The sequence below is a fragment of the Mus caroli genome, unplaced genomic scaffold (assembly GCF_978045245.1).
Source record: "Mus caroli unplaced genomic scaffold, Mus_caroli_1 scaffold_12, whole genome shotgun sequence".
Lineage (NCBI taxonomy): Eukaryota > Metazoa > Chordata > Mammalia > Rodentia > Muridae > Mus > Mus caroli.
Window position 1 is genome coordinate 4,505,646 of NW_028227267.1, and position 25,358 is coordinate 4,531,003.

Below are 25,358 nucleotides of genomic sequence, written 5' to 3' on the forward strand. Positions count from 1 at the left end.
CTGTTTAAAACAAACAATGAAGAAGAAAACTTATTTTTAAAAGAATTAACCTTAAATTCTCAAATGGTCAACAAAGAGTATCTACAGTATACCTCTGAGTTGCTTGCTAATACCAATTTTTATCTTGGTATTGTAACCTGGCCGCTTTTGTTTATTCTAGAATCTAATACGCGAATATTATGTATTTTGATCATATTCACCCCCACACTCTCTTTGAGCCCTTTCTTGTTCCCAACACATCACGTTTTTAGGGAGGATGGTTTATTTACACATGTGATTTTGAATAGAGGGTCAACCCACATGACAAGCTAAATATAAGAGATATGTATTACTACCTAGCCTTTATTTTCACCACAACAATGTTAATAATGTGTCAAGTGTGCTGACAGAATGTGAACAGCAACTAAGAGTAAAGGTCAAAGAATTGTAGACTCCTATAGGCTGAAGACAGAAATGAAAGAAGGACTAGTCAAGCTTAGAACATTAGAAATAAAGAAATGAAGATCAGATTATATGATGAAGAGTTGGGCATGCTGGTGCACACCTTTAATCCCAGCTTTGGGAAGCAGAGGCAGGTGCATCTCTGTGAGTTTTAGGACAGCTAGCGCTATATAGTATATTCTAGGCAAACCAGAGCTACACAAAATGGCCCTGTTTTAAATATCAGAAAGAAAGAAAGAAAGAAAGAAAGAAAGAAAGAAAGAAAGAAAGAAAGAAAGAAAGAAAGAAAGAAAGGGAGAGAGAGAGAGAGAGAAGGAAGGAAGGAAGGAAGGAAGGAAGGAAGGAAGGAAGGAAGGAAGGAAGGAAGGAGAGAGAGAGGAGAGAATGAACAGAAGAGCTGGAGATGAAAAAGAATATGGATTTAATGAGAAGAAAAGAATGAATAAGTAAATACTTATATCACAAGGTAGAGCTCAGAGAGAAAGCAGCTACAGAAAACAGGTTGGAAAGGCCTGCCTGTCATTACATTAACCTGGTGCCTGCCTGGGAAGAATAGCCAGCACTCAGCAAGCACCTGGCACAAGCTATGTCTGCAACAAACACTTGAGTATGTGAAAAACTGAGCACTCCCAGGAAGGTACCTTGTTTCTTCTAACATAAGAACTAAAGTTCTAATATTATCAAAATAAGGTTCCTGGGGTCTCAGGACTTGAAGTAAAGAAAGAAAAACAACAAAAAAGTGCTGTATAATAAGAAATGTAAGCCGGGTGTGGTGGCGCACGCCTTTAGTCCCAGCACTCAGGAGGCAGAGGCAGGTGGATTTCTGAGTTCGAGGACAGCCTGGTCTACAAAGTGAGTTCCAGGACAGCCAGGGCTATACAGAGAAACCCTGTCTCAAACAAACAAACAAACAAACAAACAAACAAAAAGCAATGTAAGGAAGGGTTCAGAAATTCCAATACATGATTCACTATAAAACTGGATTAGATTTATTCATATGTATGTAAATATGCACACACAGGTATATATACATGTGTGTATGTGTATAGATAGATAGATATAGATATGGTGATAAAAATGGTTTCCTGTGTGTGTTTGTGTGTGTGAATTAAATTTCTTCCAAATTATCATCCTGAGATTAAATTTCTATCTTACCAAAAAAAAGATATACTAAATAAAACACCCAGGAAAACAACTCTTTTTCTTTACTCCAGCCAAAAGAAAGCACATTCATTTATTCACTTATTTATTTGCTCGCCTGCCTATCTATCTATCTATCTATCTATCTATCTATCTATCTATCTATCTATCTACGTATCTATCTATTTAGACCAGGCTCTTGCTATAAAACCTTGGCTGGCTTGGAACTTGCTACAAAAACCACACCAACCTTAAACTTGGGTCCCTCTTCCTGCTTTTGCCTCTCAAGGACTGGAATTACAGATGTGAGTCACTATGCCTTTTAGCATTCATTTAATTTTTAGTAACTTTCTTTTAATTTGAATATAATTAGATTCAATTGAACCTTTAATTGTGACTATATATTCAATTTGTTAGTATAATTATATTCACTATATATATGCACTGCTAGGCAGAAATTATTTTTATTATAAAATGGCAAAGTCCTTTTCTGAAAAATGCAATTTTAAATTTAAAAGTTATAAAACATAATCATCACAATCCGCATCAGAACACAATTAAGGTACAAGAACAGATGAAAGGAAAGGGAGTGGGGTTGGTTTTGTCCAGCAAAGAGAATATATTTAGATACATTAGGTAAATTAATGAGTGAAAACTAGCAACAGTTACAAAGGCATAAACAGTTATAGCTACCTCGTGTTAGGTCTCGTTACTTTGGCATTCTCAGTATTCATGGAAAGTGCCTTCCACTGGGCAGTTTTGGCCATTTCATCTGATATGTTAACAACTGAAGGGTCAATACTGAAGAACAAATACACTTTTTGGTTAGTATCCAGTACTTGCAAAAGCATTAATGCTGTCATTTTTATTAGCATCAAATAATTTCTTGTTTTCACCAATTTAAAAATTGAGAAAACATTTGGCATGCACTTAAACTAAGATGTAACAAATTACTATTAACTTAGAATTCTGTTATAAAGTCTTCACAGAGAAATCCTTGTTCCTTAAACACCCAAAACTATGCAGAGTTGTTTATGTTACAAAATTCACTTAGAGTTCTTCACTGCAAATTCAGTTTGGATTTACGCAGGTCATCAGCAGTATTCAAGCCACAGCACCTTCTGATTATATAGGCTGTATCATTGATATAACATAAAAACCAGCTTAGAAGCCTAAAAACAGAGAGTTAGACCAAACTCTTATAACTGACACTCTCATCAAGTAAAAAGTCACAGAATGTAAGAAAGGAGGAAAAAAAACCCTTCTTTTCCAAATTAAAAAAAAAGAAAGAAAGAAAGAAAGAAACCCACAAAAAACACAACTGAAAAGGAAGCTCTGAAAGTAGCAATTTGGCAACAACAACAAAAAATTGATCCCACTAACTTTTAACTAGATATTCCCAAAATTTTAGCATACAAGTGTTACTTTCATCAGATGTATCAAAATCAAAGACTAGAATCTTTCAACATTTCTATGAAATACTGCAAAATGATATCAGACCCCTCAATGGAATGATCATACCCATAAATAACATGTGCTCAAAGTTACTGGCCACAAGTAATATGAATATTCCATAGATGAAGGTGCAAATACATCTTCTAGCCCCTTTTCTTTGCAAAACAAAAAACAATTCATGCAAACAAGCTACAAACACAAATGTCACACTAGAGCACATTAATGAGAAGGGCAATGCAAGCATGTAACCACAGCTACCAGGAGGCAGAGGCTGAAGCAGGAGACCATGGAAGTCCACGGGCAGATGGCAAGTCAGTAAGATCCTGTCTAAGAACAAATAATAAAATGTGGGTTGGTGTGCTTGCTAGTGTTAGCCAACTTGACAAAGTGGAGTCATTTAAGAGGAGAAAACTTCCACTGAGACACCTCCATAAGATCAGGCTGCAGGCAAGCCTGTAAGGCATTTTCTTAATTAGTTATTGATGGGGAAGAACACATTTGGTGGTGGTGGTGCCATCCCCGGGCTAGTAGTCTTGGGTGCTCTAAGAAAGCGTGGTGGCGCACGCCTTTAATCCCAGCACTCGGGAGGCAGAGGCAGGTGAATTTTTGAGTTCAAGGCCAGCCTGGTCTACAGAGTGAGTTCCAGGACAGCCAGGGCTATACAAAAAAATCCTGTCTCAAAAAACCAAAAAAAAAAAAAAGAAAAAAGAAAAAAGAAAGCATACTGAATAAGTTATGAGAACAAGCCAGTAAGCCAAAATCTTCCACGACCTCTGCATCAACTCCTGCCAATTGCTTGAACAGTGATAAGGAAAAGAAAGGAAACATAAGTCCTTTCCTCCCCAAGTTGCTTTTAGTCATGGTGTTTGGTCATAGCAATAGCAACGCAGATTTTAAAAGGTAGGGAAGTAGCTCAGTGGGGCTTGCCAAGCACGCACACAGTCCTACGTCCAAAACCAGATACTACAAAAGAAGAAATTAGATGGCACAGTTATCTTATAGGTGACTAATACTTTACTAATACTTAAAGAACTTCCACTTCTGTTCATATTTTACATCATAATATTTAAGGTAAGACTACAGCTGGGCATGGTGGCACACACCTTTAATCTCAGCATTCTGAGAGGAGGTAGAGATAGGTGGGTCTCTGAATTGGAGGACACACTAGTCTACACAGTGAGTTCCAGATCAACCAGGGCTACACTGTACAATCTTGCCCAAACAAACACAGCACTCAGACTGAGGAGTAGTACCACAAAACAAAGACAAAGCTTGGCAATGGTTACCAGGCTTTCACCACATCAATCAAATGTGCAATGGCCACCTTTCTAACCTGCCACTGTGCTGACACTGCAGAAACATTTACTCACCATTATTTTAAAGAAATATTACATGCCTTACTTGACACATGTAAAAAAAAATACAGCATAGAAAATAAAGTTGTATCTTACCTATATTTTAGAGTTTTCACTGGGATTTGCAGGAGACTCCCTCTTTCGAATGGAAGGTGCACAGTATCCTCATCATCCTGAAGCATCCGTTCAGCTTCCTGTAAAGAACAGACCTGAAGAGATTACTTCCTCCAAAACACCTCCAGGAGGCTCTGCTTTCAGAAATACTTTAAGACTTGGAAAGCCAAACTAACAGCATTATTTAAACAATGTATCCTTCCTAACTGAAAACTCTGGCAACATGAACAACACATACTTGCAGCATGAAATTAAGATAACTATTTGCAAAATTATTTCCCAAGGAATAACCTCTATTTCTGAAAATTAATACGACTTAAGTCTGAGTACTAGTTACCACACATATATAGCAAAGAAGATAAAACTGAAAACTCGTGTCTCAACAAGTGTAGAGCAAAAGCTTGTCTATGAGATTGAGTTTCCTCAGAAAGCATGCTTGTTTTAGGGGAACATCTGTGGATACAAGACATTTTTCAAGTCCAAATGGAACTGTGTGCCACTGTCCCTCCCGTGGTGATAAGAGGTACCTCTGACACTGAAAATGCCCCTTTGGTGGGGCATCATCCAAGGTTGAAAACCACCTGGACAAAATTATGGGCCTAAAATTATGACCCAATTATAATGTAGAAAGACCCAAAGAAGTATAGGGAACAGAGAGTATACAAGCTCATCTCCCTATTATCAGAAATCCCACCATTTCCAAGTGACAATGTAATGATAAATTTAATATAAAAATGCATGCAGTAAATTGATATAGCAGTTATTTTCTTTATCCTAGCCTGTTCCCCAATAAATGTCATAAAAGAGACCAAGATTTATTTAATCAAGGTTTACTGCAATACCTGGTCACTTATTGATCCATTTTAATCCTCTAAACTAATGTGGCTACGTTCTAGCTCAAACCCCCAAGACACTTGCATTTTCCTATTGGCCTTGCTCTCTGGGCTTCAGATACATTTTTTTTCTATGATGTTTCTTCTCCTCCTTTATGTCTCAATCTTCTTTACCCTTCTCTGTCTCCCCCTCCCCTGGCATAACCCTTTTCTCTCTTCTGCCCAGCTGTTGGCTGATTGACAAGGCAGAGAATAAAATGGTAAATTATTAACACAAACTTGAGACAGGAGATTCTTTACGTAAGTACTACAACATATTTCCAGATTGAAGCAAGATATGAGGGCAGAGAAATCAATATTTGAATAACACAAAGATAATCTTCACACACTGCACAAGAACATTATGCCTACATGACAATGTACCCAGTGCAACTGCTACACTAATATCCCAGCATTCTTTGTAACTCAATGGGGAAAAACTTGGACAAGCTGGATGACAGTTTTAGAATGTTTCCCCCAAACAGATAATGTTCATTTTTGCCTGTGTGCTCTTCCTACTGCTTCTGTTCCAGCATGATAGCTGGGCTTTATCAGCTAATCTGATCCAGAAGGTGAATCTAGATATGGAGACTACATGCTTGACACAGGGAGTAGTAATACAAAATCCCCAAGAAAAAGCAGTGAGAAAATAGATCCCTAGGCATTTAAAATGCATTTTCATTCTTGTTCTTTAAATTTATATGGTTCTGAGTCAAGTAATACAAAAGCCAAGCAATATAACCTGCTTATTTTATATATTTTGCAAATAAACAATATCCTATAAGAAAAATAACCAATAACGTACATATTTTTGCATGCAGTGTTAAGGGAATCAAAACTCCTTTATTTTAAAATCAGATTGTCATTCAAGTAGTTACAATGACTATTCTAGCTATAATTCTAGCTGAAAAGTATATCTTTTTCTTATCTGTATTTAAATAGCACCATGACATTTTAAAAGTTAGTACTTGATATAAGCTAGCTAGAGTCTTCAGAGAGGAGCCTCAATTGAGAAAATGCCTCCATAAAAATCCAACTTTAGGCAAGTCTGTAAGACATTTTCATAATGAATGACTGACGGGGGAGGCTCAGGTGGGGTAACCTCTGGGCTACTGGTTCTGGATTCTATAGGAAAGCAAGATGAGCAAGTTATGGGAAGCAAGCCAGTAAACAGCACTCCTCATGGTCTCTGCATTAACTCCTGACTCCAGGTTTCTGTCCTACATGAATTACAGCCTTCACTACTTTTGATAATAATTATGAATAAAATAAACCCTTTCCTCCCCAAGATGGTTTTTGTCATGGTGTCTAATCACAGCAATAGTAACCCTAACTAAGATAATATTGAGGAAAATACTACAATCAACAAAACAATATGCAGTTTCTACTTCCTATTCAGTAATAGAATAAAAATAGTTTAAAAACAGAACATCAAATCCAGAATAAAGTATTCATATTTAAATAACTGTATCGATCAATGAATGGTGGTACATAATAGTGAATATAAGAACAAAATCCAGGCCACAGAGAAGACTCAGAATGAAAAAGAGCCTGCTGCTGTTTAAGCTTGGCAATCTGATCCGACCCCATAACTCCCATAAAAGTCAACAAAACTTGTCTTCTCAAAGCTGTGCTCTTATCTCCAAATGTGTATTGTGGCATACAGACTCTGAGCATTACAAGAACACAGAACAATAAATACATGCATTTTAAAACAAAAGCCTAGCAAACAGCAATCAGGCATGGTGGTATGCCTTAATTCCAGCTACTTGGAAGGCTGGGGAAAGGATCCTTGTGCCCAAGAATTCAACAGCAGTATAGACAAATCATCTGTCCTAAAGCATACAACAGTTCGAGGGATGTATGCTTAATTATGGGTGTCTTGCTCCATAACTGTGGTGGTTTAAATAGGCTTGGCATATGGAAAGGGGGTGTGGCCTTGTTGGAGGAAGTATATTACAGTGGGAATAGGCTTTCAAGCTCCACCCAGTGTGGAAGAGAGCCTCCTCCTGGATACCTGTGGAATCTAGTTTCTCCTGACTGCCTTTGGATCAAAATGCAGAACTCTGGGCTCCTCCACCACCATGTCTGCCTGCAGGATGCTGTGCTTGCCACCAGGATGATTAAATGTTTTCCTTTATAAGAGTTGCCTTGGTCATAGTGTCTCTTCACAGCAATAAAAACCAAACTAAGACCATCACACTCCCATCTACTGCTTTGATACAGTTGTCCCTTCCTGAATCTGGAGCTATGCTTCCTGTCCAGGCTCCAGAGGGCTGCAATTGCAGGTACAAACAACTACACTCTGCCTTTAAATTGGATGCAGGTAAGGACTGTACACTCAGATCCTTGTACTTGTACAGTAAATGCTTTTATCAGATGAAGATTCTTAAACACATTTACACTTCATTAGTGTATGTCAGACCACTAAAATACTGTTACTGTACTACACAGTAACATACCTACGGTATTTAAGGTTAAATCAGTCATAAAATTATTGTGTGATGTTTTAGTACTGCTAAATCTTATTTTTTGTTTGTTTTTAGTTTTCCAGACTATGCAAGGTGGGGAAATGGGTAACTCTGCCACCCCTCTGCCTCATTTCAGGAAAATGGAATACTCAGCATGGCTTGTGTTTCATTAAGGTTCCTTGAGGATCTGCTAAATGGTACAAATCCTTGAACGAAGGGATGCCTTTTTACCTCTTTCTCTTTTTTCTTTTTGTCATCTTCTTTCTTTTTCTTACTTTCTGGCATGAGGTCATCAAGCCAACTGAGTTCTCTCTTTGTGAAACAGAGATCCATGAGCTTGCGCACAAAGACTAATGCAAGAACCTGAAGAAGATGGGAGAGACAGAAACATAATACATACACTGAGAGAAATAGAGCAAATTTGCTAAAGTAAATACAATAGGAAATGCTGCATTCATTTTGTTTAAAAATCTGTTTACACTACAGAGAAATCCTGTCTCAGAAGCCCTCTGCCCACTCCAAATTTAGTTCACACTTATTAAAAAGCAAAGTTATTTATTTGTATCTTCCTAAAAGTTGTTCTGCCCTTCTCAATAAAGATTTTACTTTATGTAAGTACCTATCATAAAAAAAAAAAAAAAAAAAAAAAGCTTTGCAACTCTTTGATACTGCATTAGAATACCCGGTCTCAGGTCTGAGCTTTAGTTTTCTTTGTTTTAATTTTTTTATTAGATATTTTCTCCATTTACATTTCAAATGCTATCCCCAAAGCCCCCTATACCCTCCCCCCACCCTGCTCCCCTACCCACCCACTCCTACTTCCTGGCCCTGGCAGTCCTCTGTACCTGTACTGGGGCATTTTAGTTTTCAATGAGGAAGGGTGTACGTAGTTTGCTATCCTGTAACAGTTCCTGTGACTGTTTGCAGATGGGACTGGCTTTTTTTCCTCACTGTTTCATCTTTCCTTGTTTTCTCCTCATTTAAAAGTAACTCTCTTCATAAACGTTTTAGAGCACCATTTAGTTTAGATCGAAACCTTCCATCTATTTGTGTTACAAATACTTTCTCTTGGCTCAAAGTACAACTCTTCAACTCTGTACTGTTCAAAATACCTCCTCTTACATAAAAACACTTCACATGGCTAAATATCTTTATCATGCTTTTACCAGTAAGTTTTCCCATCTTCTTTAAAAGTTTTTTTCTTACTGGGATAAAGATATTTTCCTACTACAACTCTATTTCCACCTCTTAAATTTTGAGTTCATGCAGGATTTCTTTTTTTTTTTTTTTAAAGATTTATTTATTATATGTAAGTACACTGTAACTGTCTTCAGACACTCCAGAAGAGGGCGCCAGATCTCATTACCGATGGTTGTGAGCCACCATGTGGTTGCTGGGATTAGAACTCTGGACCTTCGGAAGAGCAGTCGGGTGCTCTTACCCACTGAGCCATCTCACCAGCCCAGGATTTCTTTTTTAATAAGAGGTTACCTTATAGACAGTTAATTATCAACATCATATATTAAACTTCCTGATGAACAAAATGACCACCTATAATAAGATAATCTGTCCATGGTAATAATCCAGTTGCAATGTAGACACACACACACACACACACACACACACACACACACACACCCCTCGCCCCATCAGTCTGCTTCTGGTCTTATTACTCACTGTTATGCTAGTTCCACACTGTGTGGACTTAACAGACAATATGATGGAAGCATAGAGAAGTAGACATTAAAACTCCATTCTTAATTATACTTATCTGATTTCTTATTTTCTTTAAGTCTAGATTTTTAACAAAAACATAACTTTTAATAATAAGGAATAATATTTATACAGTTTGACGTGCCTGACAATTATACCCATGTACTCCACACTCAGAAGATACAGAACATTTTTCCCAGCCGGGTTTTTAAAACCTGACTTTTTTTTTCTCTAATATTTTAGATCTCTTTTAAAAATTAATTAACTAGTTAGTTAATTAATTTGCATCCCAAACATCACCCCCACTTCTCTTTCTCCAATTTTTAAAATAATTTTTCTGATTCACAATACAACCATCATTATCATGACACACATTTCAAATAAAACTAGTAAAAGTCATGCTTTAGTGCTACATCCTATCTACACATACTACTTCAAAGAATGGGGGTTTTATAACACTCAAGTTCACTGCAATCTATTGTTAGGACTTTATGAACTCCAAATCCCACTTCCTGTTCAATTCTGTCCCCTACTAAAAACAAGTTGAAGCTACAACCCCAGTATTTCCATGTGTGGAAAAGGGTTTTTGCAGACATAGTTAAGATAATTAAGGTGGATGGAGTTAAGAGTAGTGCAAGCAACTACAACACTCTGACTGGTGTCCTTATAAAATGGTCACGCCGTGTGCAAACCAAGTCAGAGACATGCTGGGACAATTCAGATTGTCACCATGCTACCTTGCAAAGAACCTAAGAAGCAGTGAAAGGGGGACTCCCTGCAGGTTTCAGAAGGTGATCCTGAGCCTATACCCTGACTTCACACTTTCAGTTTCCAGAATTTGTACATAGTAATTTTTTGTAGTTTTAAGACACAAGGATTGTGAAACTGCAAAAAAAAAAAAAAAAAAAAAAAGTGCAAAAATTGACAAGTATATTACAAAGCTTATTTTTTCTTTAAAAAATGTGTCTCATTTTTAATCCTTTTATTTCAGTTTACACTTAGACATTTTCTAGAGTTTAGCTACTACTATAAGATTGTTATTTTCCATGTTAAACACTACTACTGAGGTAGATACTATCTAATACTACTGGTGTTCTTATCCAGATACTCAAAATCCAACTGTTACCAATAGTAAGGTTCTCCATCTCTTTTCTTTATGTGAGTATATATGCTGATAATTCCTTTTGATGCTCAAGTATCACTCTCTGCCTTATTATGGTATATGATGCTAATTAATAGTGCTAAGCTTGTACGCTGCTAGCATTTTAAGCTGGTTACATTTAAATAAGAAGATACTATAGATACTTCCACAACTTCACTAGGTTTAATACTGAGCCCTTACTAGTGTTTCCTTAGGAAAATTTCTACCTTTTCCTTATCTCTAGAAATATGATCAATATCTGACTTTTAACATTCACCAACCTGAGCCTAGTATTCTCAGCTACTTTTTTGGTTTCGTCTTGCATCTGGACTATGCCCTGGTTTAACCCTCTGCTTGGCCCACAAGTGAAAATTCATTACATAGAACAGTAATAACCCACTTCCTATAGATTAAGAAATGGCAAGTCATAGGCCCTAGGTTAAACATGGGCCAACAGCCATTTTTGTAGAGCTCATGAACCAAGAATGAATTTAATAGAAAACTTTTAGAATAATTCTGAGAATAGAGGTTTTTCTGTTTTCCTTCTTTATTCCTTCTTTATCTCACTGCTAAAAATCAAATGCCATCTTTTCACATTCTAAGCAATACTGAGTAACACCCCCAACTTTGGCAATAAATGCAGTATTGACCTTGAACCTGAACAGAGTGAAATGTTCCCTCAGTGAAAGAGAATGTCATCCTTCTCTTTAGTACTTCTGCATGAAAAAAAAAAAAAAGTCTGACCACTCCTTTAATTTTATAAGGAACAAATTATAAAAATGTATTTCTCCTTTACATTATTCAAGTACATACAGAATCTTCTCCTGAGCAACAAAACCTAAAGTATTTACTATCTGCCCCTTTACAGAGAAATATTCACTGACCCCTGTGTTCTAGGTGTCCAATGTACTGAAGTCCACTGGAGTCTCTTGTGCATCTGTGGCTACATCTCTTTTCTTCTTGAGCTTACATAAACACTTTATTCTCTCATTTTCTTTTACCCCAGACTTGGGAGAGACTGGTCTACTACTGGTTTTTACTACATTTATTTTGCCTTAGTAGATAGTAAAGCCTATGTATAGTGCACATCTTCCTCCGAGTATATAACCCTACCTGTGCTCAAAGCTTCAGAAACATTTTATTATAATGTTTTTTTCCTTAAGTCCATAGGATTCTTTAGGTTGGCATTTTGTATAGGGTTTAATTTATAAATCTGTAAGGATACTTTAATAGTTTCAAACTGACATGAAATTTAACTGCAATCAGGAAGTATTACTCACTGGCCTTAACAATTGAGTCTTTTAATGTTTTGTAAGCTAAATCACTATCTTTTATATAGTACTCATAAAAAGACAAATATTACCTATCTGCATAATTCTTGGGCAAAAAATAATAATATTGAATGGTGATTTAATGAATTATGTGAATTATGACTTATTGATATCCTCTATGGCCTGCCTAAGTCTTAAACCTTTAGATCTGTCAATTTCTGAAAAAGACACATTGTAGAATCCCACTTCAAAGCCAAGATAGTTTAGTTGCTTTGCTTTATGCATCTGCCTATCACATTTGTTCTATGAACATCCTAAGTACCAGATTTACTTAGAAAATAGAGCCCTCCAGTCCAAGAACTAAAATATTAAAAATAAACAACTTCAGAATATGAGAATACTCAAAATGGAAAGTACTAGTTTATAATTAGAAACAGTTCATCAATATTTTAAAAATAATTCAAATATTTATAGGATACATTTCTTCCTCAGGGCCAATTATAATATTTTAAACATTACAATGAAAATAATTCCACTATGAATTAATAACAAAATAAATTTGAAAAATTCACCATCATGGGAAATACTACTGCAGCAGCAGAGGCTTTGATCACCCACAGCAGGACTAGGCAGGTCAGCTGGACGACCGTGAACACGTGCACCTTCCACAGGGGGACATAGCGGAGGTAGATTAGGTCGGGCTGGTGCTTGGCAGGCATTCCAAATAACTTGATACGGTCAAAAAACTACACATGTAATGAAGAAAAAGAAAAGAACCCATCAACAAAAAAATCTTAACTATTTAAGAAATAATAATTTTTAGGTGTGTGTGTGTGTGTGTATTTTATATGAAACTATAAGATCTTGGGTATGCTCTAATAGTACTGAACAATGTTCTGGGCAAGAATTTCTGGATATAAAGAGAAAGGAGAAAGAAAAATACGATCAAAGCAGACAGCTGGTGCTTTATACCAGTAATCATACAATTATTGACAATGAGGCAGAAGACTATTGTAGGTTCAAGCTAGCCTATGAGGGTAGGCCTGCCTCAAAATTATAATATTTGGATAAATGTATCTTATATAGTCAAGTTCCAAATGCACTGAATCTCCTTGAACTGTTTCCAGGATGTAAAATTAAATATGAACAGTCTTCTAAGGTTTTTCTAAGCTTAATACTACTAAGGCTATGAAAAGAAATCAGCAAATCACCCATTGCATGTTTTGAAATTTAATTTCCTCATTTATGACCTGGAAATAACCTACTGACCTCACAAAACTGTTATAAAAATTAAGTAAATAAGATAGTATCATCATTCCTTCCCCATGGTAGATGTGGTGGTTTGCATGAAAATGGCCCCCATATGCCAATAGGGAGTGTCACTATTAGGAGGTGTGGCTTTGTTGGAAGAGAAGTTGGGCTTTGAGGTCTGATGCTCAAAAGCTAGCCTAGCATGGCATTCACTTCTGCTGCCTATGGATCAAGATGCAAAACTTTCAGCTACCTTTCTAGCATCATGTCTGCCTGCCTGCTACCAGGCTTGCCACTATGCTGACAATGGACCTCTGACCTGTAAGTCACCTCCAACTAAATGTTTTCCTTTAATAAGAGTTGTTGTGGTCTTTGGCTCCCTTTACAGCATTGAAACCCTCTAAGACACTGTAAGTTGTTGTGGTCTTTGGCTCCCTTTACAGCATTGAAACCCTCTTAGACCCTCTAAGTTGGTACCAGGAACTGGGGTATTGCTTTAAGAGGCTTGGCCATGCTTTTGTTTAGAGGAATGTTGAGATTGGGACTTTTGAGTTAGAAAAGCAGCGAAGCTTAACGGGCCAAAGTAGTAGGAACACTGAAGATAGTGGTGCAAGGGTGATTTGAACTCAAGAGGTTTTTACGAAAAGAATAAGAACTAAAAAAGAATAGTATATGCATTTCTTTTCTTGGCCAAAAAATCTGCCAGAAGCTAAGTTGAAGAATTATGGATCAAGCTCTGTTAGAGGATAGGTCTGGATTGCTTAGCATTGACTGTGTTTCTTGGTTATTAGTGGCTATGGCCATGCTTACACATACTTATAATGAAAAGGAGCAAGCTGGGCATGTAAACATACAAAATGTACCACTCGAGGAGAAAAGGAACACCAGGAAGGGGGATGGAGATAAAAAAAAAAAGATTAAAGAAAAGCCTGAAAAATGGAATAAAGGGATTGGTGGCCTCAGGGCAAATTGCCACCCACCTAACCTTCCAACCTGTTAAAAGGAATGAAAGGAAACCTTAGAGCTGGGCGTGGTGGCAACAGCCTTTAATCTCAGTCCTGAGAAAGCAGAGGCAAGTGGATTTCAGAATGCCAGGCTAGTCTGTTTCAGGACAGCCAAGCCTAGGCAGTTGAAGGAAACCATCAAAAACAGAAATCTGGTAAAGAGGCCTGAATGAAGAGGCAATGTACCAGCCCCAGCAAGCTGCAGAACTTGGCAGTTTCAGCCACATGGGTCTGGCTTTAAAGTCAAAGATAGAAGAAAGGGATTATAACTTCTCCTTCCAGGACTAAGGAAGGTCCATGAGGCCTAGCATGTGTCCAGGGTGTGCCTGTATGGAGGCCTAGAGAGACCACTATGTGAAGCTGTGAAGTTAAAGCCTGAATTGCCTTGGAGACCCCAAAAATGTTGGAAATGGCAGAGCTGTGTGATATCTACTGAGGAAAGTTGCCTAGAGGGAGTGGAAGCTACCCAAGAGAAAGTAGTGTGCTGCCATCCATCAACAAAGTTGACAGGAGTTGGAAATCTGCAGAGCGCTTTGACATCAGCCATGGGGATGCCGAGTTCCTACCCCAGCTGGTTTCCAGTGTTTCCTCACTGTGCTCACTTTTGGAACGATAATGTATATCCTGTTCCACTGTACAGTAGAAGTATGTGATCTGCTTTTTCATTTTGATTATATATTGCAATTAAGAGGTTACATTTAGTCTCAGAAGAGACTCTGAACAAGTTTGAGACTGTTACAGTCTCTACATAGAGACTTTTGATGTTGAACTCAATGTATTTAGCATTATGATATGGCTGCAAGTCTCTGGGAGCCAGGGAGTGGAATGTGGTGGTTTGAATAAAAATGGCCCCATAGGCCCATATGGAGTAGCACTATTAGCAAGTGTAGCCTTGTTGGATTAGGTGTGTTACTAGGGGGTGGGCTTTGCTGTCTGATGCTCAAGCTAGGCACAGTGTGGCATTTACTTCCGCTGCCTATGGATCAAGATGTAGAACTCTAGTAAGTACCATGTCTGCCTGTTTGTCACCATGCTTTCCACTATGACGACAACAGACTTGAAACTGTGAGCCAGCCCCAATTAAATGTTTTCATTTATAAGAGATGCCATAGTCATGGTAGCTCTTCCCAACAATAGTATCCCTAACTAAGATATTGACATGATTTAAAAAAAGAAAAAAAATTGCTGGCTTTGGGAAGTGTTGACAGCTACCTTTACATCAATGAGTGACCTTGGAACAGAGGTTTTTCTTAAGAAGCAGCAGCCACTGTGGGAATCACTGCTAATCTACACAGTTTCTATTCAAGTCTGTATAAACCTGAGTAAATTGTAGCAGGTTGTTTCCACAAAGCATGGTGATCACTGGCTCTAGTCCCCTTACTGCATAACCTCCACTGAACCCTACTGCCTCAACGTCCTGGTCCCCCTTTCCATCAGTCATCATTTAAGAATTACAGAAAACAAATCTCTGTGCTAGTCTTCCTTGTGACATACACATTTATAAAAGCCAGGTCTTTCCATCTTGACCCTTTGGTCCACCCTCACTACACTAGTCTTCACCGAGCAGAGCAGATATGTGACCTTTCATTGGACGTTAGTAAAAGGAGGTGAGAATCATCTCATTCTTTGGGGTAAGATATATAATGAGCAATAATTACTCAGTAAATGTCTATTTGATGCAACCAGACCAAAAATAGTCACAAATACAACGTTTGCAATTTTTAAATAGTTCCATTATTAAATACTTGCCTGAATTCCTTTCAACGATGAAACTCCCATATAAAGAAAAACACCGTACAAAACTGGCATTGGGATAAACTGTAAATAAAATTTCTACAATTAGGACTCATCATTCTGAAATAACTTTACAGTAATAAGTGCACAGAAATATATTTGATGAGTAACTATGGTGACAGAACTAAAAGTTCTTTTGTGATAAGGACTGGGCCAACATTCCAACAAGAAAGAAGCAAATAGGTGTATTGATGATACATTTGAGAGGCAGTTGATCTACAGACCATTCATTAAAAGGGACTGTGCTCAGGTATGAGGAGCAAGAGCACTCCAGTAAACAGTTTAAAAAACAGCCTTTCTGTGCTTCAGCTTGCTGTACAAATTAAATTTCTTCAAACACACCATTCAGCAAAGTAGCTGACACATCACCATTCACTAAAGTACTAAAATACTGTTGCCCAGCACCACTGCAGTGGAACAGGGTTTGCTAATAATATCCTTCAAACATTCCAGCACACAAATTCCAAACCCCCATCCTGGCATGTAGCTGTAAGAAAACCTGGCTGTGTATATGAAATTAAAAGATATTTTAAATAGCTACTATCAAATTAAAAATAACAGCAATAATATTAATTACCACGATAAGCTGGCATAAAGAACATTGTGAAGGGGGTACACTTGTGTATATGTGGATGTGAACTGCCTGGTGCCTTCCTCCATCATGTTCTACCTTTTTATTTAATTTACTTATTTGTGTGTTTAACTGTTTTTCAAGGCAGGATTTCTACGTTAAACAGAGTCCTGGCTGTCGTGCACTTGCTCTGTAGACCAGCTGGTCTTGAACTCACAGAGATTCTCCTTACTCCTGCATACTGGGATCAAAGGAGTGTGTCAGCATGTCCAGTCCTTTAGAATTACCACCACCACTAATCACCATCACCATCTAGAGACAGACAGGGCCCTTTACCACATCTAGAGACAGGGCCCTTTACCACATCAGTTAGGCAAAACTGGCTAGCTAATAATCTCAGAGGACGCATGTGCCTCACTTCCAGGGTGACAGGATGTCAGGCTCTTTACTCATGGGTGCTGGGGATCTGTACTCACGATTTATGCCTGTACAGCAAGCACCTCACCAATTGAGACAGGCACAGTAACACAATTTTATGAAAATCTATAGTTTTTAAAACAAAGTGTAATTATAGAATAGCATTGTTTTACATTTTGTAATCCTCTTTAGTACTGCTTAGCAGGAAACAAAAAGGGTCTTCAATTTGTGCCTGTACTTAGTATATGACAACATGCTGCAACAGCCTCTTTTGAATTCAATACATGGAATCCCTGCCATTCACAGATATGTAGCCTTTAGAATGAAAGACCCTGGTAGAATCCCGACGGGATGGTAGAGGCTCCAAAATGCCCTTGAGCAGACTTTGAAAATCTGTTCTAGGAAACATAAACATAAGTGTAAAAATGTAATTATAATAGTACTTAAGGTTACAGTGACGATAACTGCCAGAACAGCGAACTTACTTCCTTTCTTCCTTCGTGTGTGTGTGTGTGTGTGTGTGTGTGTGTGTGTATGCTTGCATGCCTACACACAAGCGCATGCACATCTTGATGTGTATGTGGAGATCAAAGGAAAACTTGCAGTAATCAGATCTCCTTCCAGTATGTGCATTCTGAGCATGAAAGTAATCTTGTCAAACCTGGCATCAGCAAGTGCCCTTACTGACTGATCCATCTTGCCTGCCCTTGTATTTCAATGCAGGGTCTCATACTGAGCCTAACATAGCCTGGGACTCGCTATGTAGTGCAGGCTAGCTTTAACTTACAATTCTGTTTTCGTCCCATCTGCACCCTATCCTTGCCCAACTGCTAGGACTATAGACATGTGCCTCCATACTCAATTCTACCAGACTAAGTTAAATAACAGAACTGAGGACCAGCCAATGGATCTGTAAGTCAAAGCCCTGCTATGTAAGCCAGACAAATTTTAGTGTTGTCTCTGGAGCGAGCCAATTATAGAAGGTCAGAAACTGATTCTTAAAAGTTATTCCGTGACCTTCATATTCCCACTATTGTACATGTGTACACAGGAACACACACATTTTTTTTTCTTAATTTAAATCACTAAGTTGAAAGAACTGTCTGTGAAGAATTATTTTTGAAAAGTGAAAAATCAATATCGAGTCTGCGTTTTATTTTAAAGTGTTCTTCATAATAAGTTGAGTTTTATTTTGTATACAACATATAATTCATTAGAAAAGATGTAAGGGGAAAATTTCAAAGCGCTTCAATGGGCCCTCACCCCCAAAAGAATACATAAAATACTTCTCTTGTCTCCAAGTTCCTTTAAAATACAATCAGTACTATACATCACTGCAATGTTAGTTTACCTATCAATTTCATTGATAGGCTGTGGAGTCTCTACATGAAAACAACACTGTATCCTATTTATTGCTCCCTCCCATGCCTAAGGGCACAGCAAGTCGTTCATAGACACTTGGTACTTAACGAGACTGGTAAAGACTCCATGAAATGAGCCCAAGAAATTCCAACAATAAAGAACATCCTTTAACGCTAGCACACAGGTCTCGTCAACTGTAGAAATGCGGTCAACTTTTATTCAACCATTTTCTTTAAAACAAAAATAAAAAAGCAAAGACAAATATGGAATTGGATTTTTACATGATAAATAAAAACTTTCAGACTAGATACTTTGCTACACAATTGATTTTTTTTTAATCCCTATTTTCTGTAGGATATACATCTGCAAAATGTGAACATAAGAAAAATGTGATTACCAAAATTTCTTATATGCTTCACTGGTAATTTTGTTTTTGTTTTATTGTTTTCTAGTGTTTATTTGCTACTTTCATTTTATGTGCTCTATAATGAAACACATTATGTATAAAGAACATATTAAGTTCATTAACAGTACTTTAAAGAAACCAATTTTGGTACATATTGTTCGATTACTTTCGATACTATGGTCTAGCCACCTGTTGATTAACTTCTAATTGCAGACTGTAACTAATGGATCTATAAGCTATAATTTATAAACCCACATGCTTACTACACAAGAAAAATCACTGCCAAATGGTATTTTTAAACTTTTATGGATTTTTAAATTACAGGTGAAAAAAGTTGACAATGTTTTATTTCTTTACAGCTAAGTATAAATGTTAAGGTAAATAAGATTGTTGAACACTGCCACAAGGGTTTTACCTTTAATACTGAAGTCATGAACACAGAGAGGCCCATCAGGATAAAAATCATCAGCCCTGTAACTCGCTGTTCACGAATTCCCAGAAACTTGGGCTGTTCCCCTGGAGCAGAACATTCAGACTCTACTTTTAAGCTGTTGACATGACTTATAGACAACACTGTTGCAGCCACAAACCACGGCAGGCCCATGATAGAGCAGACTCCCAACATGACACCAACCATAAGCAAGTCAAGGTGATAGCCAGCTCCTTTCTGAAGAGGGAAATGGACACTTGTAAGTCTAGATTGTTCCTTCGTTTTAAAATTCTGAATTAATTATAAAGGGAGAATGTTATGGAAATTATTGCAGGCCCTTAAAGAAGGCTTTCAGAGTTACCTTGAGTTTGTGTTCTTTTCTGTTGATGATTACAGCTGTGATCTGCTGGTCCATAAAGATGAGAATAGTACAAAGGAGAGCTGGGACTGCTGCAATTAGTAAGGTCCACCAAGGGTTATCTCCCAAAGGGCTTATGATCCAGCCCCTACTTGGATCAGTGGGCTATTAAAGTTTAAAAATAAGAAAAAAGGTTATTTCTTTATTGTATTAAATTTCCACAGCACATAAGTGGATCTATTCCATAAAATACCAAGGAAGAGAAAAAAGGCTGGATTAGGATGTGTGGCAAGTTATTCACAAAGACAGAAGAAATCGATCCTGTGCCTAGTAGTATGCCCTTGTCATGGGACTTGCCCGCTCTTTATAAAGAGTGGTATCTATTCCCTCTTCTTCAATTCAAGACAATCTTGTAACTGAATACACTATGGTAGAGATTTGACTAGAAATGGCCCCCATTGACTCATGTGTTTTGAATACTTGGCCCAAAAGGAATGGCACTGTTAGGATATGTGGCCTTGTGGGAGGAAGCATGTCACTATATGAGCGGGCTTTGAGGTCTCCTATGCTCAAGCTACACAACCAGTGGGGCACCCAGTCTCTCCTTGCCACCTGCATATCAAGATGTAGAATTCTCGAGTCCTCTAGCACCATGTCTGCCGGCACACTACCATGTTCCCATCATAACAATAATGGACTAAACCTTTGAACTGTATCCCAAATAAATGTTTTCCTTTTTGAGACTTGCCAAAGTGACATGTATGGTTTTCCATTCTGAATTTAAACCTGAAGTTTCTTAACCCCTCCAAGTCCTAAGATGACAACTGTGGTGTTGAATACAGTTCCTTTCAGGGAAGACACGAAATAGAAGTGGGGAAGAGAAAGATTACTACTCCAAATGTTTCGGTCCAGGGTGGTAAATGAAGCTAGACTGCCCCCCCACAAAGTCACGAGATGACGAGACATGTGGAAAGTGTAAGGATGACCAGAGCACAGCCCACCCGGACAAGCCCACCTGCTAAAGTATTATAAACAGAGGTTGATTATTCCAAGACAATTTTGGAGTTGAACTCTTGGTTTTGTTTGTTTAAATTTGTTTATTATAAAGAGACAAGGTGGTGCTACTCAGTCTAGGCCAGCCTGGAACTCACTAGTTAGTCCACGCCGGACTCACAAGTCTTCTGCTTCCACTTCCTCAGTTTAGAATTACAGACATGCATCACAGTGCCCACCTCAGAGAATGTGTTTTGACAAGGTTTGGCATGCCGAGACAAGATAAATAAACTAGAATAACTATATAACTAGATAAATAAACTAGAACACTTTAACACGGCCCCATGTACACTATCTATGGTGAAATAAATCTCTTTGGCACCAACTCCTAAATTACCTTGTGTTAGATTCTGTAAGTCAGTGGTGACGTCACGGCAAGGTACCATGAGTCAGAATTGGCCCAAACAACTATTGACAAAAATCTGGCACCTTACCAGATTTAAACACATTTCAATGATGTAACATGAAACTGATTCTTAGAAAAAAACACTATAGATGTGAATTAGAGGATTTTGTACTCTGAAGGACAAGAGATACTAAAATTTAAATTTATATTTGTCAATGCAAAAGGAAAATTGAGAAGTGCAGTTCACAAGAGCTCTTATCTAATAAGAACAAGGTCCTGGGTTCAAGCCCTTTCCTCGCTAAGTAGTTTGGTATTTTCAAAACCAAATAGCCAATGTTTTAATACTTACCTCGAACTTTTCAGGAACATGAAGTTTAGGAGACGGAATTCCTACAAGGTAGTCAATTGCAACCATTATTACTATTGTGAGAAATACAGCAAAGTCACTGATTGTTGATCGTACCTATAGTAGAGGGGTTACAATGATATAAACAGGATTACTTCCTATCCTTTCTATATAATTCATATCTTTCTCATAAAATATCACTAATACATGGATGAGACTTTTAATAATTAACAATGTTATATAAGTTTATGTCCATCTCATCCCAAAACCTAAGAAACAACTCACTACATCACAACTACCTTCCACTATCTCACAGTACTATTACCTGCCTCCTATGGGCTCGGATATGATATATCCGTGTGTGTGTGTGTGTGTGTGTGTGTGTGTGTGTGTGTGTGTGTGTGTCTGTGTGTGTGTGTGTGTGTGTGTGTGTGTGTGTGTGAGAATGACAGGGTTTCTTCCACTTTCTCACAGTACTATTACCTGCCTCCTATGGGCTCGGATATGATATATCCGTGTGTGTGTGTGTGTGTGTGTGTGTCTGTGTGTGTGTGTGTGAATGACAGGGTTCCTTCCACTTTCTCACAGTACTATTCCCTGCCTCCTATGGGCTCGGATATGATATATCCGTGTGTGTGTGTGTGTATGTGTGTGTGTGTGTGTCTGTGTGTGTGTCTGTGTGTGTGTGAATGACAGGGTTTCTTCCACTTTCTCACAGTACTATTACCTGCCTCCTATGGGCTCGGATATGATATATCCTTGTGTGTGTGTGTGTGTGTGTGTGTATGTGTGTGTGAATGACAGGGTTTCTTCCACTTTCTCACAGTACTATTACCTGCCTCCTATGGGCTCGGATATGATATATCCGTGTGTGTGTGTGTCTGTGTGTGTGTGTGTGTGTCTCTGTGTGTGTGTGTGTGTGTGTGTGTGTGTCTGTGTGTGTGTGTGTGAATGACAGGGTTTCTTCCACTTTCTCACAGTACTATTACCTGCCTCCTATCGGCTCGGATATGATATATCAGTGTGTGTGTGTGTGTGTGTCTGTGTGTGTGTGTGTCTGTGTGTGTTTGTGTGTGTCTGTGTGTGTCTGTGTGTGTGTGTGTGTGAATGACAGGGTTTCTTCCACTTTCTCACAGTACTATTACCTGCCTCCTATGGGCTCGGATATGATATATCCGTGTGTGTGTGTGTGTGTGTGTGTGTGTGTGTGTGTGTGTGTGTGTATGAACGACAGGGTTTCTTCCACTTTCTCACAGTACTATTACGTGCCTCCTATGGGCTCAGATATGATATATCCGTGTGTCTGTGTGTGTGTGTGTGTGTGTGTGAATGACAGGGTTTCTTCCACTTTCTCACAGTACTATTACCTGCCTCCTATGGGCTCGGATATGATATATCCGTGTGTGTGTGTGTGTGTGTGTGTGTGTGTGTGTGTGTCTGTGTGTGTCTGTGTGTGTCTGTGTGAATGACAGGGTTTCTTCCACTTTCTCACAGTACTATTACCTGCCTCCTATGGTCTCGGATATGATATATCCGTGTATGTGTGTGTGTGTGTCTGTGTGTGTCTCTGTGTGTGTGTGTATGAACGACAGGGTTCCTTCCACTTTCTCACAGTACTATTACCTGCCTCCTATGGGCTCGGATATGATATATCCGTGTGTGTGTGTGTGTGTGTGTGTGTGTGTGTGTGTGTGTGTGTGAACGACAGGGTTTCTTTGTCCTGGAATTAGCTCTGTAGACCAGTATGGCCACAAAACTCAGAGATTTGTCTGTGTCTGCCTCCCAGGTGCTGAGATGAAAGGCATGTGACAGCATGCCTGGCCAATATTATTTTTTACTAAAAGGAATTTCTTTTAACTATTTAGCATAAAGCACTAACTTTAAATAATAAATTCTTGCTTTGAAATAAACCAAATAAATGAAAACAAAAGTATTACCAAAATTCAATCCAGTTACCTTGGTAGGAAAATATCTCTTGGTCTTAAACTGCTTGAGGAATGAAGACAGAAAGAACGTCGTGAAAAACAAGACGACACACCAGAAGAGCACGTCAGGAACATAAGGCCCATGCGGCCCACAAGCTGATCCCACAAACATACCATGGAAGGTCTTACACTCCTGAATGGGCAGGAGAGGAAGGAGATGAAGACTTTCAAGTATTCAATCATCCAACTCATGAACATGGTTGGATCTAAGATGTCAATGTCATGCTTTACCTAGAGAGCTTCTGTTAGGCTAACTATACATCATCATGTAGAGATATAATATTCCTATCAAAATCACTCATAGAACATTTCACCAACTTTCTCCTTTCTTTTGACCACATGTTCCATTTAGAGAAGGCTCATGAAACATTTCCTCTGCATCCCTGTAGGCCACTACTGCAGTGTTTGAATGGAAGGTTTAAAAATCACTACTGCAGTCTCTACAGATACTGAGTGGAGCATGGATAAAGCACTTCCTTAAAAGACAACGGGAGGCAGGAATGGTGGCAAACATCTGTAATCTTTATCTCTCTCAAAGTGAAGCAGACAGACAGGGAATTCAAGGTGAGTCTCAGCTATTTATAATGTGATGCCAAACCTGGAATAAATGAGACTTAACCCATCACCCATTTCCTAGAAAAAGCAGGGAAAAAAAACCAATCAATTTAGCTCTGATTTGATTAAAACATCGCCTTTCATGAGCAGCAAAGTGGTCATTAAAATTTTAATGAAAACACCACATTCTGGCCTGGTGCTATAGCTCAGCAGTAAAGCACTTGCCTAGCACATGTGCAGTCCTGGGTATAAGCAGCAGTTCTCAACCTGTAGGTTAAGACTCCCATGGGCATCATACATCAGATACTTACACTATGATTCATAACAGTAGCAAAATTACAGTTTGAAGTAGCAATGAAACAATTTTATGGTGGGGGTCAGCAACTGTATTAAAGGGTTGCAGCGCTAGGAAGGTTGAGAACAGTGGTCTGAGGCCTGACACACCACTTAAAACAAACAGATACAACAATGGCTGCAGAAATGGCTGCCTGAAATTCCAGTCTGAGAGGGATCTAATACCTTTTTCAGCCTTTGTGAGTATCTGCACTCATGTACACACCCACTCACATGGAGATAAATAACAATTGAAATAACAGAACAACGTATTTTGAAAACAATCTACATATTCATTATCAAGAAGGAAAGTTAAGCATAATCAGAAAAGGCTGAGAAAAGCTGGACATGGGGACTAAGATTTTGAATCTTAGCAGAGGGGAGGCTGAGAAAGGAAGACTGCGACAAATTCTAGGCCAGTACAAGCTACATGTGAGACAACCTCTAAAACACAACAGGCAGAGAGAGATAAAAGCCAGGTTCCCACAGACCTAAGATACTTCTCAATCCCTAATATACTTACAGAAACAGTAAGGTTTCCCCAGGAAATACTGTATGCTGTTATATTCTTCCTCTTCCACAGTTCTAGGGTTTCGTTGCTAGGGTTAGATGGCTCAGCACATACACATCTGAAAAATAAGCAGAATAAAATTTTAAGGATCCTACACTTAATTTTTATTTTTTTCTAAATCAATTGCACAAGGTGGTAAATATCTCAGCATTTCTTCCATGTAGCAAACATGCAGAGTAGGAGATGAAATAGAAAGCAGAAGCAGGGTACCCCAAATCAAGAGTTATAAAGAAAGAATTTGTTTTCTGCAGTGGAGGCAGAAAGAGGAAAAAAGAGAAAAAAAGAGAATGTCTGTCAATGACAAATTTACTTAAAAACCATGATTAAATATAACATTTGGGAAGGATAAAAAAGACACCCATTTACAGTAAGACTTTTATCACAATCTTATCTCCTTGGCCTGCCTCCACAGCTCTCCCTTGCTTTCAAGCACAAGACAGGGTTTCTTTGTGTAGCCTTGTGTGCCCGGGAACCAGCTCTGCATGGCAGGTTGAACTGTGGTCTTTCAATGCCAACAAACCCACAGCACCATTGCTCTACTCCTGCTCTGTCTTTGATCTTAAACTTATATTTAGCATGTTGTTAGCACAGACCACAATTCCA

The 25,358-nt window shown here is 38.3% G+C and overlaps 1 protein-coding gene across 5 annotated transcripts in view; it reads right to left on the reverse strand.

Annotated features, from left to right (window-relative positions):
* Positions 1-25,358, reverse strand: part of Slc4a7 (solute carrier family 4 member 7) — a 92,569-nt gene that overhangs the window by 3,947 nt on the left and 63,264 nt on the right. For 3 of the 5 annotated variants that reach the window (XM_021181295.3, XM_029468783.2, XM_021181294.2), the window contains 10 exons: positions 24,708-24,813; positions 23,268-23,429; positions 21,315-21,428; positions 19,570-19,731; positions 19,194-19,445; positions 15,978-16,046; positions 12,546-12,719; positions 8,080-8,211; positions 4,488-4,585; positions 2,275-2,382 (listed from right to left, as the gene is read on the reverse strand). In XM_021181295.3, coding sequence (XP_021036954.1) covers positions 2,275-2,382; positions 4,488-4,585; positions 8,080-8,211; positions 12,546-12,719; positions 15,978-16,046; positions 19,194-19,445; positions 19,570-19,731; positions 21,315-21,428; positions 23,268-23,429; positions 24,708-24,813 — 1,377 coding nt within the window. The remainder of the gene's footprint in view (positions 1-2,274; positions 2,383-4,487; positions 4,586-8,079; positions 8,212-12,545; positions 12,720-15,977; positions 16,047-19,193; positions 19,446-19,569; positions 19,732-21,314; positions 21,429-23,267; positions 23,430-24,707; positions 24,814-25,358) is intronic. The other 2 variants (XM_029468782.2, XM_029468784.2) reach the window with 1 other exon arrangement.